At 44.3% G+C, this 22,004-nt stretch overlaps 2 protein-coding genes across 4 annotated transcripts in view; one reads left to right on the forward strand and one right to left on the reverse strand.

Annotated features, from left to right (window-relative positions):
• Positions 1 to 3,673: 3,673 nt before the first annotated feature.
• On the reverse strand, positions 3,674 to 7,309 carry TIMM10B (translocase of inner mitochondrial membrane 10B). The gene is made up of 3 exons (XM_072133570.1): positions 7,041 to 7,309; positions 4,776 to 4,871; positions 3,674 to 4,077 (listed from the first exon to the last, which is right to left on the reverse strand). Exons 1-3 carry the CDS (start codon positions 7,068 to 7,070, stop codon positions 3,853 to 3,855), a joined length of 351 nt encoding a protein of 116 aa, XP_071989671.1. The 5' UTR covers positions 7,071 to 7,309; the 3' UTR covers positions 3,674 to 3,852.
• Positions 7,310 to 7,760: 451 nt separating this feature from the next.
• ARFIP2 (ARF interacting protein 2) overlaps positions 7,761 to 22,004 on the forward strand; it is a 59,536-nt gene continuing 45,292 nt past the window's right edge. For all 3 annotated transcript variants that reach the window (XM_072133567.1, XM_072133565.1, XM_072133569.1), the window contains exon 1: positions 7,761 to 8,553. The gene's annotated coding sequence lies outside the window, so the exon portion shown is untranslated. The remainder of the gene's footprint in view (positions 8,554 to 22,004) is intronic.

Raw genomic sequence — 22,004 nt, forward strand, 5'->3', positions numbered from 1 at the left:
AAATGATCAGTCTCCCCAACAGCTCCTGACATGGAGAGGGCGCTATTCGCAACAACCACCTAACCTATGCATTGGCAGGGGTGTTGCATCTCTATACGTATATACCTCACTGTATATATTCCCCTGTATTTAGTATTGTGTGTGACCTCCATGTGCCTGTATGACCTCCCTACAACACCTCGGCATGCTCCTGATGAGGCTCAGTATTGTGTGTGGCCTCCATGTGCCTGTATGACTTCCCTACAACACCTCGGCATGCTCCTGATGAGGCTCAGTATTGTGTGTGACCTCCATGTGCCTGTATGACCTCCCTACAACACCTCGGAATGCTCCTGATGAGGCTCAGTATTGTGTGTGGCCTCCATGTGCCTGTATGACCTCCCTACAACAACTCGGCATGCTCCTGATGAGGCTCAGTATTGTGTGTGGCCTCCATGTGCCTGTATGACCTCCCTACAACACCTCGGTATGCTCCTGATGAGGCTCAGTATTGTCTGTGACCTCCACGTGCCTGTATGACCTCCCTTCAACACCTCGGCATGCTCCTGATGAGGCTCAGTATTGTGTGTGACCTCCATGTGCCTGTATGACCTCCCTACAACACCTCGGAATGCTCCTGATGAGGCTCAGTATTGTGTGTGGCCTCCATGTGCCTGTATGACCTCCCTACAACAACTCGGCATACTCCTGATGAGGCTCAGTATTGTCTGTGACCTCCACGTGCCTGTATGACCTCCCTTCAACACCTCGGCATGCTCCTGATGAGGCTCAGTATTGTGTGTGACCTCCATGTGCCTGTATGACCTCCCTACAACACCTGGGCATGCTCCTGATGAGGCTCAGTATTGTGTGTTGCCTCCATGTGCCTGTATGACCTCCCTACAACACCTCGGCATGCTCCTGATGAGGCACAGTATTGTGTGTGACCTCCATGTGCCTGTATGACCTCCCTACACCTCGGCATGCTCCTGATGAGGCTCAGTATTGTGTGTGGCCTCCGTGTGCCTGTATGACCTCTCTACAACACCTCGGCATGCTCCTGATGAGGCTCAGTATTGTGTGTGGCCTCCGTGTGCCTGTATGACCTCTCTACAACACCTCGGCATGCTCCTGATGAGGCTCAGTATTGTCTGTGACCTCCACGTGCCTGTATGACCTCCCTACCTCACCTCGGCATGCTCCTGATGAGGCTCAGTATTGTGTGTGACCTCCATGTGCCTGTATGACCTCCCCACAACACCTCAGCATGTTCCTGATGAGGCTCAGTATTGTGTGTTGCCTCCATGTGCCTGTATGACCTCCCTACAACACCTCGGCATGCTCCTGATGAGGCACAGTATTGTGTGTGACCTCCATGTGCCTGTATGACCTCCCTACACCTCGGCATGCTCCTGATGAGGCACAGTATTGTGTGTGACCTCCATGTGCCTGTATGACCTCCCCACAACACCTCAGCATGTTCCTGATGAGGCTCAGTATTGTGTGTTGCCTCCATGTGCCTGTATGACCTCCCTACAACACCTCGGCATGCTCCTGATGAGGCACAGTATTGTGTGTGACCTCCATGTGCCTGTATGACCTCCCTACACCTCGGCATGCTCCTGATGAGGCACAGTATTGTGTGTGACCTCCATGTGCCTGTATGACCTCCCCACAACACCTCAGCATGTTCCTGATGAGGCTCAGTATTGTGTGTTGCCTCCATGTGCCTGTATGACCTCCCTACAACACCTCGGCATGCTCCTGATGAGGCACAGTATTGTGTGTGACCTCCATGTGCCTGTATGACCTCCCTACACCTCGGCATGCTCCTGATGAGGCTCAGTATTGTGTGTGACCTCCATGTGCCTGTATGACCTCCCCACAACACCTCAGCATGTTCCTGATGAGGCTCAGTATTGTGTGTTGCCTCCATGTGCCTGTATGACCTCCCTACAACACCTCGGCATGCTCCTGATGAGGCACAGTATTGTGTGTGACCTCCATGTGCCTGTATGACCTCCCTACACCTCGGCATGCTCCTGATGAGGCACAGTATTGTGTGTGACCTCCATGTGCCTGTATGACCTCCCCACAACACCTCAGCATGTTCCTGATGAGGCTCAGTATTGTGTGTTGCCTCCATGTGCCTGTATGACCTCCCTACAACACCTCGGCATGCTCCTGATGAGGCACAGTATTGTGTGTGACCTCCATGTGCCTGTATGACCTCCCTACACCTCGGCATGCTCCTGATGAGGCTCAGTATTGTGTGTGGCCTCCGTGTGCCTGTATGACCTCTCTACAACACCTCGGCATGCTCCTGATGAGGCTCAGTATTGTCTGTGACCTCCACGTGCCTGTATGACCTCCCTACCTCACCTCGGCATGCTCCTGATGAGGCTCAGTATTGTGTGTGACCTCCATGTGCCTGTATGACCTCCCCACAACACCTCAGCATGTTCCTGATGAGGCTCAGTACTGTGTGTGGCCTCCGTATGCCTGTATGACCTCCTTCCAACACCTCGGCATACTCCTGATGAGGTCAGTATTGTGTGTGGCCTCCACGTGCCTGTATGACCTCCATACAACACCTCGGCATGCACCTGATGAGGCTCAGTATTGTGTGTGGCCTCCACGTGCCTGTATGACCTCCCTACAACAACTCGGCATACTCCTGATGAGGCTCAGTATTGTCTGTGACCTCCACGTGCCTGTATGACCTCCCTACACCTCGGCATGCTCCGGATGAGGCTCAGTAATGTGTGTGTGGCCTCCACGTGCCTGTATGACCTCCCTACAACACCTCGGCATGCTCCTGATGAGGCTCAGTAGTGTGTGTGGCCTCCACGTGCCTGTATGACCTCCCTACAACAACTCGGCATGCTCCTGATGAGGCTCAGTATTGTGTGTGGCCTCCATGTGCTTGTATAATCTCCCAACACTGCCTCGGCATGCTCCTGAGTAGGCTCAGTATTGTGTATGACCTCCCTACAACGCCTCCTCATGCTCCTGATGAGGTTGAGGATGGTCGCCTGAGGGATTTTCTCCCAGATCTGGACTAAAGCATTTGCCAACTCCTGGACAGTCTGTGGTGCAACGTTAGGTTCGTGGAGCGAGACATGATGTCCCCAATGTGTTCGGTCAGATTCAGGTCTGGGCAATGAACGGTCAGTCTATAGCTTCAATGCTTTCATCTTGCAGGAACTGATGAACCACTTTAGCCACATGGATGTAGTACTGTCCTGCATCAGGAGCAACCCAGGGCCTACTGCAACAGCATATGGTCTCACAAGGGGTCAGAGGATCTCTTCTTGGTACCTAATTGCAGTTCGACTACCTCTGGCAAGCACATGGATGTGAGCACAGCCCCCATCTGCAGACATCGTGCCCCCATACCATTAGAGCCAGTTGCTAACGATTTGTGCAGACACTAGCACATTTTGGCTGCTAGAGGTCAATTTGCAGGACTCCTCCTGTTTCTCCATGCACAATGGCAGAGGTAGCATTTCCCTCCTACAGCCCCCTCCACGTCTCGTGGTATCTGCTCCTCCATGTCTCCTGGTGTCTCCCCAACACACTGGAGACTGCCCCCAAGCAGGGGTGAAGCCCTCCCCACCAGTGATTAGGATGAAGCCCCCATTGGAGAGGACAGGGCGACCTCCATTACAGAGACTATGATGGCTGCAGGAAGGACATGGAGTAGATTTATTACCCCACCCAACGAGGGCACAGAACGACCCCCTTACATACAGTGTCACCAGGAGCCGGGGCTCAAAAGACTCCATTATTAGAGTCCCAACACAAGAACATGAAGTCACATGACCCCCGAATCCAGGGGGGCCCGGGGCCTGTGTTGAGCAGGTCCTTGTCCTATGACACAGGGGGCTGTGTGCTTGATGTGTCCATAACCCCAGGCGCTGGCTCCGCACTGCTGACATCATGTGATACCACCGGATCACCCGCTGCCTCCTTGTTCTGGTTCTCATAGTCCGCCATCCTGCGCTGCACCATCCCCGGCATCAGCGCCACGTAGGACCCCATCAGCCGGTGGTTGGAACGGATCAGTTTTGATGCACAACTGTCCAGACACTGCTCCTACGAGAAAGAAGAGAGTCAGGAGGTGGGGGTACCAGCACCCGGCATCACCAGAACCGCCCCACCCAGGCCCCCCGACAGCCCCCCCGACAGCCCCACCGGAGCCGCCCCCACCCAGGCCCCCCGACAGCCCCACCGGAGCCGCCCCCACCCAGGCCCCCCGACAGCCCCACCGGAGCAGCCCCCCGACAGCCCCACCGGAGCCGCCCCCACCCAGGCCCCCCGACAGCCCCACCGGAGCCGCCCCCACCCAGGCCCCCCGACAGCCCCACCGGAGCCGCCCCCACCCAGGCCCCCCGACAGCCCCACCGGAGCCGCCCCCACCCAGGCCCCCCGACAGCCCCACCGGAGCCGCCCCCACCCAGGCCCCCCGACAGCCCCACCGGAGCAGCCCCCCGACAGCCCCACCGGAGCCGCCCCCACCCAGGCCCCCCGACAGCCCCACCGGAGCCGCCCCCACCCAGGCCCCCCGACAGCCCCACCGGAGCCGCCCCACCCAGGCTCCCCGACAGCCCCACCAGAGCCGCACCGCCCAGGCCCCCCGACAGCCCCATCAGAGCCGCCCCACCCAGGCTCCCCGACAGCCCCATCAGAGCCGCCCCACCCAGGCCCCCCGACAGCTCCACCGGAACCACCAAAGCCCCGACAGCTGCCCAGGCCTCTCCGGAACCGAAATATCCCACTGATGACTGTGGTACCTCCTCCATGGTCAGGCTCCGGTAGTTGAGGTTCTTGGCGCAGCGGCTGAAGCAGAGCTCCGTCATCTTATTATACACCAGGAGGAAGTCCCGGAGCTGGAGACAGGAAGAAACAAGGAATTACTACAAGATCCCAACCAACTGATCCCTACATCTGACTACTTCCATCATACACCACCCAATCACCCTGCCGCTCTCCCCCTATACCACCAATCACCCTGCCGCTCTCCCCCTATACCACCAATCACCCGGCCGCTCTCCCCCTATACCACCAATCACCCTGCCGCTCTCCCCCTATACCACCAATCACCCTGCCGCTCTCCCCCTATACCACCAATCACCCTGCCGCTCTCCCCCTATACCACCAATCACCCTGCCGCTCTCCCCCTATACCACCAATCACCCTGCCGCTCTCCCCCTATACCGCCAATCACCCTGCCGCTCTCCCCCTATACCGCCAATCACCCTGCCGCTCTCCCCCTATACCGCCAATCACACTGCCGCTCTCCCCCTATACCGCCAATCACACTGCCGCTCTCCTCCTATACCGCCAATCACACTGCCGCTCTCCCCCTATACCGCCAATCACACTGCCGCTCTCCTCCTATACCGCCAATCACCCTGCCGCTCTCCCCCTATACCACCAATCACACTGCCGCTCTCCTCCTATACCGCCAATCACCCTGCCGCTCTCCTCCTATACCGCCAATCACCCTGCCGCTCTCCCCCTATACCGCCAATCACACTGCCGCTCTCCCCCTATACCCACCAATCACACTGCCGCTCTCCCCCTATACCGCCAATCACACTGCCGCTCTCCTCCTATACCGCCAATCACACTGCCGCTCTCCCCCTATACCGCCAATCACCCTGCCGCTCTCCTCCTATACCGCCAATCACACTGCCGCTCTCCCCCTATACCGCCAATCACCCTGCCGCTCTCCCCCTATACCCACCAATCACCCTGCCGCTCTCCTCCTATACCGCCAATCACACTGCCGCTCTCCCCCTATACCGCCAATCACCCTGCCGCTCTCCCCCTATACCGCCAATCACCCTGCCGCTCTCCCCCTATACCACCAATCACCCTGCCGCTCTCCCCCTATACCGCCAATCACACTGCCGCTCTCCCCCTATACCGCCAATCACACTGCCGCTCTCCCCCTATACCCACCAATCACACTGCCGCTCTCCCCCTATACCGCCAATCACCCTGCCGCTCTCCTCCTATACCGCCAATCACCCTGCCGCTCTCCCCCTATACCGCCAATCACCCTGCCGCTCTCCCCCTATACCCACCAATCACCCTGCCGCTCTCCTCCTATACCGCCAATCACCCTGCCGCTCTCCTCCTATACCGCCAATCACACTGCCGCTCTCCCCCTATACCGCCAATCACCCTGCCGCTCTCCTCCTATACCGCCAATCACCCTGCCGCTCTCCCCCTATACCCACCAATCACACCGCCGCTCTCCCCCTATACCGCCAATCACACTGCCGCTCTCCCCCTATACCGCCAATCACACTGCCGCTCTCCTCCTATACCACCAATCACCCTGCCGCTCTCCCCCTATACCACCAATCACCCTGCCGCTCTCCCCCTATACCGCCAATCACACTGCCGCTCTCCCCCTATACCCACCAATCACACTGCCGCTCTCCCCCTATACCGCCAATCACACTGCCGCTCTCCCCCTATACCGCCAATCACCCTGCCGCTCTCCCCCTATACCCACCAATCACACCGCCGCTCTCCCCCTACACCGCCCAATCACACCGCCGCTCTCCCCCTATACCGCCAATCACACTGCCGCTCTCCCCCTATACCACCAATCACCCTGCCGCTCTCCCCCTATACCGCCAATCACCCTGCCGCTCTCCCCCTATACCCACCAATCACACCGCCGCTCTCCCCCTATACCGCCAATCACACTGCCGCTCTCCTCCTATACCCACCAATCACACTGCCGCTCTCCCCCTATACCGCCAATCACCCTGCCGCTCTCCCCCTATACCGCCAATCACACTGCCGCTCTCCCCCTATACCCACCAATCACACTGCCGCTCTCCTCCTATACCGCCAATCACACCGCCGCTCTCCCCCTATACCACCAATCACACTGCCGCTCTCCTCCTACACCGCCAATCACACTGCCGCTCTCCTCCTATACCGCCAATCACACTGCCGCTCTCCTCCTATACCGCCAATCACACTGCCGCTCTCCTCCTATACCGCCAATCACACGGCCGCTCTCATCTCCTCACATTACGCAGCTGCTGCTGTTCTCCCTCCATGTTGCTGTTCCTCCTCGGCGCTCTTGTCTCTCGTGTGACCCCTCAGGGCGCCGCCATTGCTGCCGATCTGCTTGGTCACGTGGTTGTGAGGATTAACAATGGGAAAGGAAAACCCGTCACACCTCGTTACGCGGCGGCCATATTCCAGTAGCTCACAGCAGTCTCCGCACACGTGTGGTCTCGCCCATAATCCTCCGCGCGCTCATGTACCCGGAACTTCCGGCCTGATCACTGGCTTGCCAACCGCAAGATGGAGGCGACACTTCCGGATCAAGCGTCCACTTCCGGCAAGATTAGACAGCTGTCAGGAGGCTCCTCCCCCCAGAGACAGCGGATTATAGAGACCGTCCTATGGCTGGAGAGAGACAGAGGCCACACAGAGACACCTGAGAGAGACTGCAGCCTGAGAGACACCTCAAAGAGACTGCAGCCTGAGAGACACCTGAGAGAGACTGCAGCCTGAGAGACACCTCAAAGAGACTGCAGCCTGAGAGACACCTCAAAGAGACTGCAGCCTGAGTGACACCTCAAAGAGACTGCAGCCTGAGTGACACCTCAAAGAGACTGCGACCTGAGAGACACCTCAAAGAGACTGCGGCCTGAGAGACACCTCAAAGAGACTGCACCTCAAAGAGACTGCAGCCTGAGAGAGACTGCAGCCTGAGAGACACGGCCTGAGAACCTCAAGAGACTGCAGCCTGAGAGACACCTCAAAGAGACTGCAGCCTGAGAGACACCTCAAAGAGACTGCAGCCTGAGAGACACCTCAAAGAGACTGCAGCCTGAGAGACACCTCAAAGAGACTGCAGCCTGAGAAGACACCTCAAAGAGACTGCAGCCTGAGAGACACCTCAAAGAGACTGCAGCCTGAGAGACACCTCAAAGAGACTGCAGCCTGAGAGAGGACACATCAAAGAAACTGCAGCCTGAGAGAGACACCTCGGAGAGACTGCGGCCTGAGAGAGACACCTCGGAGAGACTGCGGCCTGAGAGAGACACCTCGGAGAGACTGCGGCCTGAGAGAGACACCTCGGAGAGACTGCGGCCTGAGAGAGACACCTCGGAGAGACTGCGGCCTGAGAGAGACAGCCCGGAGAGACTGCGGCCTGAGAGACAGCCCGGAGAGACTGCGGCCTGAGAGACCTCTAGCATCACAATATACATCTAAGAACAAAGAGACGGAGCCTACAGACATCCTGTAAGAAAGACAAATCTGTAATAATTCTCATCCAGGAGACTCTAAACATTGTAAAACATCCAAGAGACTGAACCTGGAGACATCCAACGTGGATAAGAGACGTCTAACATTGTGGACACCTGGAGACTTTGTGCATTGGAATCTGAGAGACATCCTGGAGACCTCCAACATCAAATGAGACGTCCGGAGAGACATCCAGCGGTAATGAACGCTCCATAAGAGACATGGACAAGAAGTCAGTGACTGCGAGAGACGGTCCAGTTCTGTGATACAGACCAGCCTGAGGTGAGAGGTCACATGGAGAGGTCACGTGATGTATACACAGCTCTATATATATATAACACCGGGGATACAGGACGTGTGATGTATACACAGCTCTATATATATATATATAACACCGGGGATACAGGACGTGTGATGTATACACAGCTCTATATATATATATATAACACCGGGGGATACAGGACGTGTGACGTATACACAGCTCTATATATATATATATATATAACACCGGGGATACAGGACGTGTGATGTATACACAGCTCTATATATATATATATATAACACCGGGGATACAGGACGTGTGATGTATACACAGCTCTATATATATATATATATAACACCGGGGATACAGGACGTGTGATGTATACACAGCTCTATATATATATATATATATATAACACCGGGGATACAGGACGTGTGATGTATACACAGCTCTATATATATATATATATAACACCGGGGGATACAGGACGTGTGATGTATACACAGCTCTATATATATATATATATATAACACCGGGGATACAGGACGTGTGATGTATACACAGCTCTATATATATATATATATAACACCGGGGATACAGGACGTGTGATGTATACACAGCTCTATATATATATATATATAACACCGGGGATACAGGACGTGTGATGTATACACAGCTCTATATATATATATAACACCAGGGATACAGGACGTGTGATGTATACACAGCTCTATATATATATATATATATATAACACCGGGGATACAGGACGTGTGATGTATACACAGCTCTATATATATATATAACACCGGGGATACAGGACGTGTGATGTATACACAGCTCTATATATATATATATATATATAACACCGGGGATACAGGACGTGTGATGTATACACAGCTCATATATATATATATATATATATATAACACCGGGGATACAGGACGTGTGATGTATACACAGCTCTATATATATATATATATATATATATATAACACCGGGGATACAGGACGTGTGATGTATACACAGCTCTATATATATATATATAACACCGGGGATACAGGACGTGTGATGTATACACAGCTCTATATATATATATATATATAACACCGGGGGATACAGGACGTGTGATGTATACACAGCTCTATATATATATATATAACACCGGGGATACAGGACGTGTGATGTATACACAGCTCTATATATATATATATAACACCGGGGATACAGGACGTGTGATGTATACACAGCTCTATATATATATATATATATATATATAACACCGGGGATACAGGACGTGTGATGTATACACAGCTCTATATATATATATATAACACCGGGGGATACAGGACGTGTGATGTATACACAGCTCTATATATATATATATAACACCGGGGATACAGGACGTGTGATGTATACACAGCTCTATATATATATATAACACCGGGGATACAGGATGTGTGATGTATACACAAGCTCTATATATATATATATAACACCGGGGATACAGGACGTGTGATGTATACACAGCTCTATATATATATATATAACACCGGGGATACAGGACGTGTGATGTATACACAGCTCTATATATATATATATATAATATATATATAACACCGGGGATACAGGACGTGTGATGTATACACAGCTCTATATATATATATATATATAACACCGGGGATACAGGACGTGTGATGTATACACAGCTCTATATATATATATATATATATATATAACACCGGGGATACAGGACGTGTGATGTATACACAGCTCTATATATATATATATATATATAACACCGGGGATACAGGACGTGTGATGTATACACAGCTCTATATATATATATATATATATATATAACACCGGGGATACAGGACGTGTGATGTATACACAGCTCTATATATATATATATATATATAACACCGGGGATACAGGACGTGTGATGTATACACAGCTCTATATATATATATATATATAACACCGGGGATACAGGACGTGTGATGTATACACAGCTCTATATATATATATATATATATAACACCGGGGATACAGGACGTGTGATGTATACACAGCTCTATATATATATATATATATATAACACCGGGGATACAGGACGTGTGATGTATACACAGCTCTATATATATATATATAACACCGGGGATACAGGACGTGTGATGTATACACAGCTCTATATATATATATATATATAACACCGGGGATACAGGACGTGTGATGTATACACAGCTCTATATATATATATAACACCGGGGATACAGGACGTGTGATGTATACACAGCTCTATATATATATATATATATATATAACACCGGGGATACAGGACGTGTGATGTATACACAGCTCTATATATATATATATAACACCGGGGATACAGGACGTGTGATGTATACACAGCTCTATATATATATATATAACACCGGGGATACAGGACGTGTGATGTATACACAGCTCTATATATATATATATAACACCGGGGATACAGGACGTGTGATGTATACACAGCTCTAATATATATATATATATATATAACACCGGGGATACAGGACGTGTGATGTATACACAGCTCTATATATATATATATATAACACCGGGGATACAGGACGTGTGATGTATACACAGCTCTATATATATATATAACACCGGGGATACAGGACGTGTGATGTATACACAGCTCTATATATATATATATAACACCGGGGATACAGGACGTGTGATGTATACACAGCTCTATATATATATATATATATATATATATATATATAACACCGGGGATACAGGACGTGTGATGTATACACAGCTCTATATATATATATATATAACACCGGGGATACAGGACGTGTGATGTATACACAGCTCTATATATATATATATATATATAACACCGGGGATACAGGACGTGTGATGTATACACAGCTCTATATATATATATATATAACACCGGGGGATACAGGACGTGTGATGTATACACAGCTCTATATATATATATATATATAACACCGGGGATACAGGACGTGTGATGTATACACAGCTCTATATATATATATATAACACCGGGGATACAGGACGTGTGATGTATACACAGCTCTATATATATATATAACACCGGGGATACAGGACGTGTGATGTATACACAGCTCTATATATATATATATATATATATATATATATATATAACACCGGGGGATACAGGACGTGTGATGTATACACAGCTCTATATATATATATATATAACACCGGGGATACAGGACGTGTGATGTATACACAGCTCTATATATATATATATAACACCGGGGATACAGGACGTGTGATGTATACACAGCTCTATATATATATATATAACACCGGGGATACAGGACGTGTGATGTATACACAGCTCTATATTATATATATATATAACACCGGGGATACAGGACGTGTGATGTATACACAGCTCTATATATATATATATATAACACCGGGGATACAGGACGTGTGATGTATACACAGCTCTATATATATATATAACACCGGGGATACAGGACGTGTGATGTATACACAGCTCTATATATATATATATATAACACCGGGGATACAGGACGTGTGATGTATACACAGCTCTATATATATATATATATAACACCGGGGATACAGGACGTGTGATGTATACACAGCTCTATATATATATATATAACACCGGGGATACAGGACGTGTGATGTATACACAGCTCTATATATATATATAACACCGGGGATACAGGACGTGTGATGTATACACAGCTCTATATATATATATATAACACCGGGGATACAGGACGTGTGATGTATACACAGCTCTATATATATATATATAACACCGGGGATACAGGACGTGTGATGTATACACAGCTCTATATATATATATAACACCGGGGATACAGGACGTGTGATGTATACACAGCTCTATATATATATATATAACACCGGGGATACAGGACGTGTGATGTATACACAGCTCTATATATATATATATAACACCGGGGATACAGGACGTGTGATGTATACACAGCTCTATATATATATAACACCGGGGATACAGGACGTGTGATGTATACACAGCTCTATATATATATATATAACACCGGGGATACAGGACGTGTGATGTATACACAGCTCTATATATATATATATATAACACCGGGGATACAGGACGTGTGATGTATACACAGCTCTATATATTATATATAACACCGGGGATACAGGACGTGTGATGTATACACAGCTCTATATATATATATATAACACCGGGGATACAGGACGTGTGATGTATACACAGCTCTATATATATATATATATAACACCGGGGATACAGGACGTGTGATGTATACACAGCTCTATATATATATATATATAACACCGGGGATACAGGACGTGTGATGTATACACAGCTCTATATATATATATATATAACACCGGGGATACAGGACGTGTGATGTATACACAGCTCTATATATATATATAACACCGGGGATACAGGACGTGTGATGTATACACAGCTCTATATATATATATAACACCGGGGATACAGGACGTGTGATGTATACACAGCTCTATATATATATATATAACAACCTAGGGGGATACAGGACGTGTGATGTATACACAGCTCTATATATATATATAACACCGGGGATACAGGACGTGTGATGTATACACAGCTCTATATATATATAATATAACACCGGGGATACAGGACGTGTGATGTATACACAGCTCTATATATATATATATAACACCGGGGATACAGGACGTGTGATGTATACACAGCTCTATATATATATATATAACACCGGGGATACAGGACGTGTGATGTATACACAGCTCTAATATATATATATATATAACACCGGGGATACAGGACGTGTGATGTATACACAGCTCTATATATATATATATAACACCGGGGATACAGGACGTGTGATGTATACACAGCTCTATATATATATATATATAACACCGGGGATACAGGACGTGTGATGTATACACAGCTCTTATATATATATATAACACCGGGGATACAGGACGTGTGATGTATACACAGCTCTATATATATATATATAACACCGGGGATACAGGACGTGTGATGTATACACAGCTCTATATATATATATATAACACCGGGGATACAGGACGTGTGATGTATACACAGCTCTATATATATATATATAACACCGGGGATACAGGACGTGTGATGTATACACAGCTCTATATATATATATATATATAACACCGGGGATACAGGACGTGTGATGTATACACAGCTCTATATATATATATATAACACCGGGGATACAGGACGTGTGATGTATACACAGCTCTATATATATATATATATATATATAACACCGGGGATACAGGACGTGTGATGTATACACAGCTCTATATATATATATATATAACACCGGGGATACAGGACGTGTGATGTATACACAGCTCTATATATATATATATAACACCGGGGATACAGGACGTGTGATGTATACACAGCTCTATATATATATATATAACACCGGGGATACAGGACGTGTGATGTATACACAGCTCTATATATATATATATATATATATATAACACCGGGGATACAGGACGTGTGATGTATACACAGCTCTATATTATATATATATAACACCGGGGATACAGGACGTGTGATGTATACACAGCTCTATATATATATATATAACACCGGGGATACAGGACGTGTGATGTATACACAGCTCTATATATATATATAACACCGGGGATACAGGACGTGTGATGTATACACAGCTCTATATATATATATATAACACCGGGGATACAGGACGTGTGATGTATACACAGCTCTATATATATATATATAACACCGGGGATACAGGACGTGTGATGTATACACAGCTCTATATATATATATATAACACCGGGGATACAGGACGTGTGATGTATACACAGCTCTATATATATATATATATATATATATAACACCGGGGATACAGGACGTGTGATGTATACACAGCTCTATATATATATATATATAACACCGGGGATACAGGACGTGTGATGTATACACAGCTCTATATATATATATATATATATATAACACCGGGGATACAGGACGTGTGATGTATACACAGCTCTATATATATATATATATATATAACACCGGGGATACAGGACGTGTGATGTATACACAGCTCTATATATATATATATAACACCGGGGATACAGGACGTGTGATGTATACACAGCTCTATATATATATATAACACCGGGGATACAGGACGTGTGATGTATACACAGCTCTATATATATATATATATAACACCGGGGATACAGGACGTGTGATGTATACACAGCTCTATATATATATATATATAACACCGGGGATACAGGACGTGTGATGTATACACAGCTCTATATATATATATATAACACCGGGGATACAGGACGTGTGATGTATACACAGCTCTATATATATATATATATATATATATATAACACCGGGGATACAGGACGTGTGATGTATACACAGCTCTATTATATATATATATATAACACCGGGGATACAGGACGTGTGATGTATACACAGCTCTATATATATATATATATATAACACCGGGGATACAGGACGTGTGATGTATACACAGCTCTATATATATATATATATATAACACCGGGGATACAGGACGTGTGATGTATACACAGCTCTATATATATATATATAACACCGGGGATACAGGACGTGTGATGTATACACAGCTCTATATATATATATATATATATAACACCGGGGATACAGGACGTGTGATGTATACACAGCTCTATATATATATATATAACACCGGGGATACAGGACGTGTGATGTATACACAGCTCTATATATATATATATATATAACACCGGGGATACAGGACGTGTGATGTATACACAGCTCTTATATATATATATATAACACCGGGGATACAGGACGTGTGATGTATACACAGCTCATATATATATATATAATACACCGGGGATACAGGACGTGTGATGTATACACAGCTCTATATATATATATATAACACCGGGGATACAGGACGTGTGATGTATACACAGCTCTATATATATATATACACCGGGGATACAGGACGTGTGATGTATACACAGCTCTATATATATATATAACACCGGGGATACAGGACGTGTGATGTATACACAGCTCTATATATATATATATAACACCGGGGATACAGGACGTGTGATGTATACACAGCTCTATATATATATATATATATATAACACCGGGGATACAGGACGTGTGATGTATACACAGCTCTATATATATATATATATAACACCGGGGATACAGGACGTGTGATGTATACACAGCTCTATATATATATATATAACACCGGGGGATACAGGACGTGTGATGTATACACAGCTCTATATATATATATATATATAACACCGGGGATACAGGACGTGTGATGTATACACAGCTCTATATATATATATATAACACCGGGGATACAGGACGTGTGATGTATACACAGCTCTATATATATATATATAACACCGGGGATACAGGACGTGTGATGTATACACAGCTCTATATATATATATATATAACACCGGGGATACAGGACGTGTGATGTATACACAGCTCTATATATATATATATAACACCGGGGATACAGGACGTGTGATGTATACACAGCTCTATATATATATATATATATATATATATATATAACACCGGGGGATACAGGACGTGTGATGTATACACAGCTCTATATATATATATATAACACCGGGGATACAGGACGTGTGATGTATACACAGCTCTATATATATATATATATATATATAACACCGGGGATACAGGACGTGTGATGTATACACAGCTCTATATATATATATATACACCGGGGGATACAGGACGTGTGATGTATACACAGCTCTATATATATATATATAACACCGGGGATACAGGACGTGTGATGTATACACAGCTCTATATATATATATATAACACCGGGGATACAGGACGTGTGATGTATACACAGCTCTATATATATATATATAACACCGGGGATACAGGACGTGTGATGTATACACAGCTCTATATATATATATAACACCGGGGATACAGGACGTGTGATGTATACACAGCTCTATATATATATATAACACCGGGGATACAGGACGTGTGATGTATACACAGCTCTATATATATATATATATAACACCGGGGATACAGGACGTGTGATGTATACACAGCTCTTAATATATATATATATAACACCGGGGATACAGGACGTGTGATGTATACACAGCTCTATATATATATATATATAACACCGGGGATACAGGACGTGTGATGTATACACAGCTCTTATATATATATATATATAACACCGGGGATACAGGACGTGTGATGTATACACAGCTCTATATATATATATATAACACCGGGGATACAGGACGTGTGATGTATACACAGCTCTATATATATATATAACACCGGGGATACAGGACGTGTGATGTATACACAGCTCTATATATATATATATAACACCGGGGATACAGGACGTGTGATGTATACACAGCTCTATATATATATATATATATACACCGGGGATACAGGACGTGTGATGTATACACAGCTCTATATATATATATATAACACCGGGGATACAGGACGTGTGATGTATACACAGCTCTTATATATATATATATAACACCGGGGATACAGGACGTGTGATGTATACACAGCTCTATATATATATATATAACACCGGGGATACAGGACGTGTGATGTATACACAGCTCTATATATATATATATATAACACCGGGGATACAGGACGTGTGATGTATACACAGCTCTATATTATATATATATAACACCGGGGATACAGGACGTGTGATGTATACACAGCTCTATATTATATATATATAACACCGGGGATACAGGACGTGTGATGTATACACAGCTCTATATATATATATATAACACCGGGGATACAGGACGTGTGATGTATACACAGCTCTATATATATATATAACACCGGGGATACAGGACGTGTGATGTATACACAGCTCTATATATATATATATAACACCGGGGATACAGGACGTGTGATGTATACACAGCTCTATATATATATATAACACCGGGGATACAGGACGTGTGATGTATACACAGCTCTATATATATATATATAACACCGGGGATACAGGACGTGTGATGTATACACAGCTCTATATATATATATATAACACCGGGGATACAGGACGTGTGATGTATACACAGCTCTATATATATATATATAACACCGGGGATACAGGACGTGTGATGTATACACAGCTCTATATATATATATATATAACACCGGGGATACAGGACGTGTGATGTATACACAGCTCTATATATATATATATATAACACCGGGATACAGGACGTGTGATGTATACACAGCTCTATATATATATATATAACACCGGGGATACAGGACGTGTGATGTATACACAGCTCTATATATATATATATATATAAAATACAACCGGGGATACAGGACGTGTGATGTATACACAGCTCTATATATATATATATAACACCGGGGATACAGGACGTGTGATGTATACACAGCTCTATATATATATATAACACCGGGGATACAGGACGTGTGATGTATACACAGCTCTATATATATATATATATAACACCGGGATACAGGACGTGTGATGTATACACAGCTCTATATATATATATAACACCGGGGATACAGGACGTGTGATGTATACACAGCTCTATATATATATATATAACACCGGGGATACAGGACGTGTGATGTATACACAGCTCTATATATATATATATAACACCGGGGATACAGGACGTGTGATGTATACACAGCTCTATATATATATATATATAACACCGGGGATACAGGACGTGTGATGTATACACAGCTCTATATATATATATATATAACACCGGGGATACAGGACGTGTGATGTATACACAGCTCTATATATATATATATAACACCGGGGATACAGGACGTGTGATGTATACACAGCTCATATATATATATATATAACACCGGGGATACAGGACGTGTGATGTATACACAGCTCTATATATATATATATAACACCAGGGGATACAGGACGTGTGATGTATACACAGCTCTATATATATATATATAACACCGGGGATACAGGACGTGTGATGTATACACAGCTCTATATATATAATATATAACACCGGGGATACAGGACGTGTGATGTATACACAGCTCTATATATATATATATAACACCGGGGATACAGGACGTGTGATGTATACACAGCTCTATATATATATATATAACACCGGGGATACAGGACGTGTGATGTATACACAGCTCTATATATATATATAACACCGGGGATACAGGACGTGTGATGTATACACAGCTCTATATATATATATAACACCGGGGATACAGGACGTGTGATGTATACACAGCTCTATATATATATATAAACACCGGGGATACAGGACGTGTGATGTATACACAGCTCTATATATATATATATATATAACACCGGGGATACAGGACGTGTGATGTATACACAGCTCTATATATATATATATATAACACCGGGGATACAGGACGTGTGATGTATACACAGCTCTATATATATATATATATAACACCGGGGATACAGGACGTGTGATGTATACACAGCTCTATATATATATATATATATATATATATATAACACCGGGGATACAGGACGTGTGATGTATACACAGCTCTATATATATATATATAACACCGGGGATACAGGACGTGTGATGTATACACAGCTCTTATTATATATATATATAACACCGGGGGATACAGGACGTGTGATGTATACACAGCTCTATATATATATATATATATATATATAACACCGGGGATACAGGACGTGTGATGTATACACAGCTCTATATATATATATATAACACCGGGGATACAGGACGTGTGATGTATACACAGCTCTATATATATATATATATATAACACCGGGGATACAGGACGTGTGATGTATACACAGCTCTATATATATATATATAACACCGGGGATACAGGACGTGTGATGTATACACAGCTCTATATATATATATATATAACACCGGGATACAGGACGTGTGATGTATACACAGCTCTATATATTATATATATAACACCGGGGATACAGGACGTGTGATGTATACACAGCTCTATATATATATATATAACACCGGGATACAGGACGTGTGATGTATACACAGCTCTATATATATATATATAACACCGGGGATACAGGACGTGTGATGTATACACAGCTCTATATATATATATATATAACACCGGGGATACAGGACGTGTGATGTATACACAGCTCTATATATATATATATAACACCGGGGATACAGGACGTGTGATGTATACACAGCTCTATATATATATATAACACCGGGGATACAGGACGTGTGATGTATACACAGCTCTATATATATATTATATATAACACCGGGGATACAGGACGTGTGATGTATACACAGCTCTATATATATATATATATAACACCGGGGATACAGGACGTGTGATGTATACACAGCTCTATATATATATATATAACACCGGGGATACAGGACGTGTGATGTATACACAGCTCTATATATATAATATAACACCGGGATACAGGACGTGTGATGTATACACAGCTCTATATATATATATATATAACACCGGGGATACAGGACGTGTGATGTATACACAGCTCTATATATATATATACACCGGGGATACAGGACGTGTGATGTATACACAGCTCTATATATATATATATACACCGGGGATACAGGACGTGTGATGTATACACAGCTCTATATATATATATAACACCGGGATACAGGACGTGTGATGTATACACAGCTATATATATATATAACACCGGGGATACAGGACGTGTGATGTATACACAGCTCTATATATATATATATAACACCGGGGATACAGGACGTGTGATGTATACACATGCTCATAGATATATATATATATATAACACCGGGGATACAGGACGTGTGATGTATACACAGCTCTATATTATATATATATAACACCGGGGATACAGGACGTGTGATGTATACACAGCTCTATATATATATATATAACACCGGGGATACAGGACGTGTGATGTATACACAGCTCTATATATATATATATAACACCGGGGATACAGGACGTGTGATGTATACACAGCTCTATATATATATAATATATATATATATATAACACCGGGGATACAGGACGTGTGATGTATACACAGCTCTATATATATATATATAACACCGGGGATACAGGACGTGTGATGTATACACAGCTCTATATATATATATATAACACCGGGGATACAGGACGTGTGATGTATACACAGCTCTATATATATATATATATATATATATAACACCGGGGATACAGGACGTGTGATGTATACACAGCTCTATATATATATATATTAACACCGGGGATACAGGACGTGTGATGTATACACAGCTCTATATATATATATATATAACACCGGGGATACAGGACGTGTGATGTATACACAGCTCTATATATAATATATAACACCGGGGATACAGGACGTGTGATGTATACACAGCTCTATATATATATATATATAACACCGGGGATACAGGACGTGTGATGTATACACAGCTCTATATATATATATATATAACACCGGGGATACAGGACGTGTGATGTATACACAGCTCTATATATATATATATATAACACCGGGGATACAGGACGTGTGATGTATACACAGCTCTATATATATATATAACACACGGGGATACAGGACGTGTGATGTATACACAGCTCTATATATATATATATAACACCGGGGATACAGGACGTGTGATGTATACACAGCTCTATATATATATATATAACACCGGGGATACAGGACGTGTGATGTATACACAGCTCTATATATATATATATATACACCGGGGATACAGGACGTGTGATGTATACACAGCTCTATATATATATATATAAACACCGGGGATACAGGACGTGTGATGTATACACAGCTCTATATATATATATATAAACACCGGGGATACAGGACGTGTGATGTATACACAGCTCTATATATATATATATACACCGGGGATACAGGACGTGTGATGTATACACAGCTCTATATATATATATATAATAACACCGGGGATACAGGACGTGTGATGTATACACAGCTCTATATATATATATATATAACACCGGGATACAGGACGTGTGATGTATACACAGCTCTATATATATATATATAACACCGGGGATACAGGACGTGTGATGTATACACAGCTCTATATATATATATATATATAACACCGGGGATACAGGACGTGTGATGTATACACAGCTCTATATATATATATAACA

The sequence above is a fragment of the Engystomops pustulosus genome, chromosome 2 (assembly GCF_040894005.1).
Source record: "Engystomops pustulosus chromosome 2, aEngPut4.maternal, whole genome shotgun sequence".
Classification (NCBI taxonomy): Eukaryota; Metazoa; Chordata; class Amphibia; order Anura; family Leptodactylidae; genus Engystomops; species Engystomops pustulosus.

Coding starts and splice junctions, on each gene's coding strand:
- TIMM10B (XM_072133570.1), bottom strand. CDS start 7,070: ATGGAGGGAGAACAGCAGCAGCTGCGTAAT. Junction 4,872..7,040: donor AACAGCAGCAGCTGCGTAAT/GTGAGGAGATGA, acceptor TCCTGTCTCCAG/CTCCGGGACTTCCTCCTGGT. Junction 4,078..4,775: donor GGAGCCTGACCATGGAGGAG/GTACCACAGTCA, acceptor TCTTTCTCGTAG/GAGCAGTGTCTGGACAGTTG.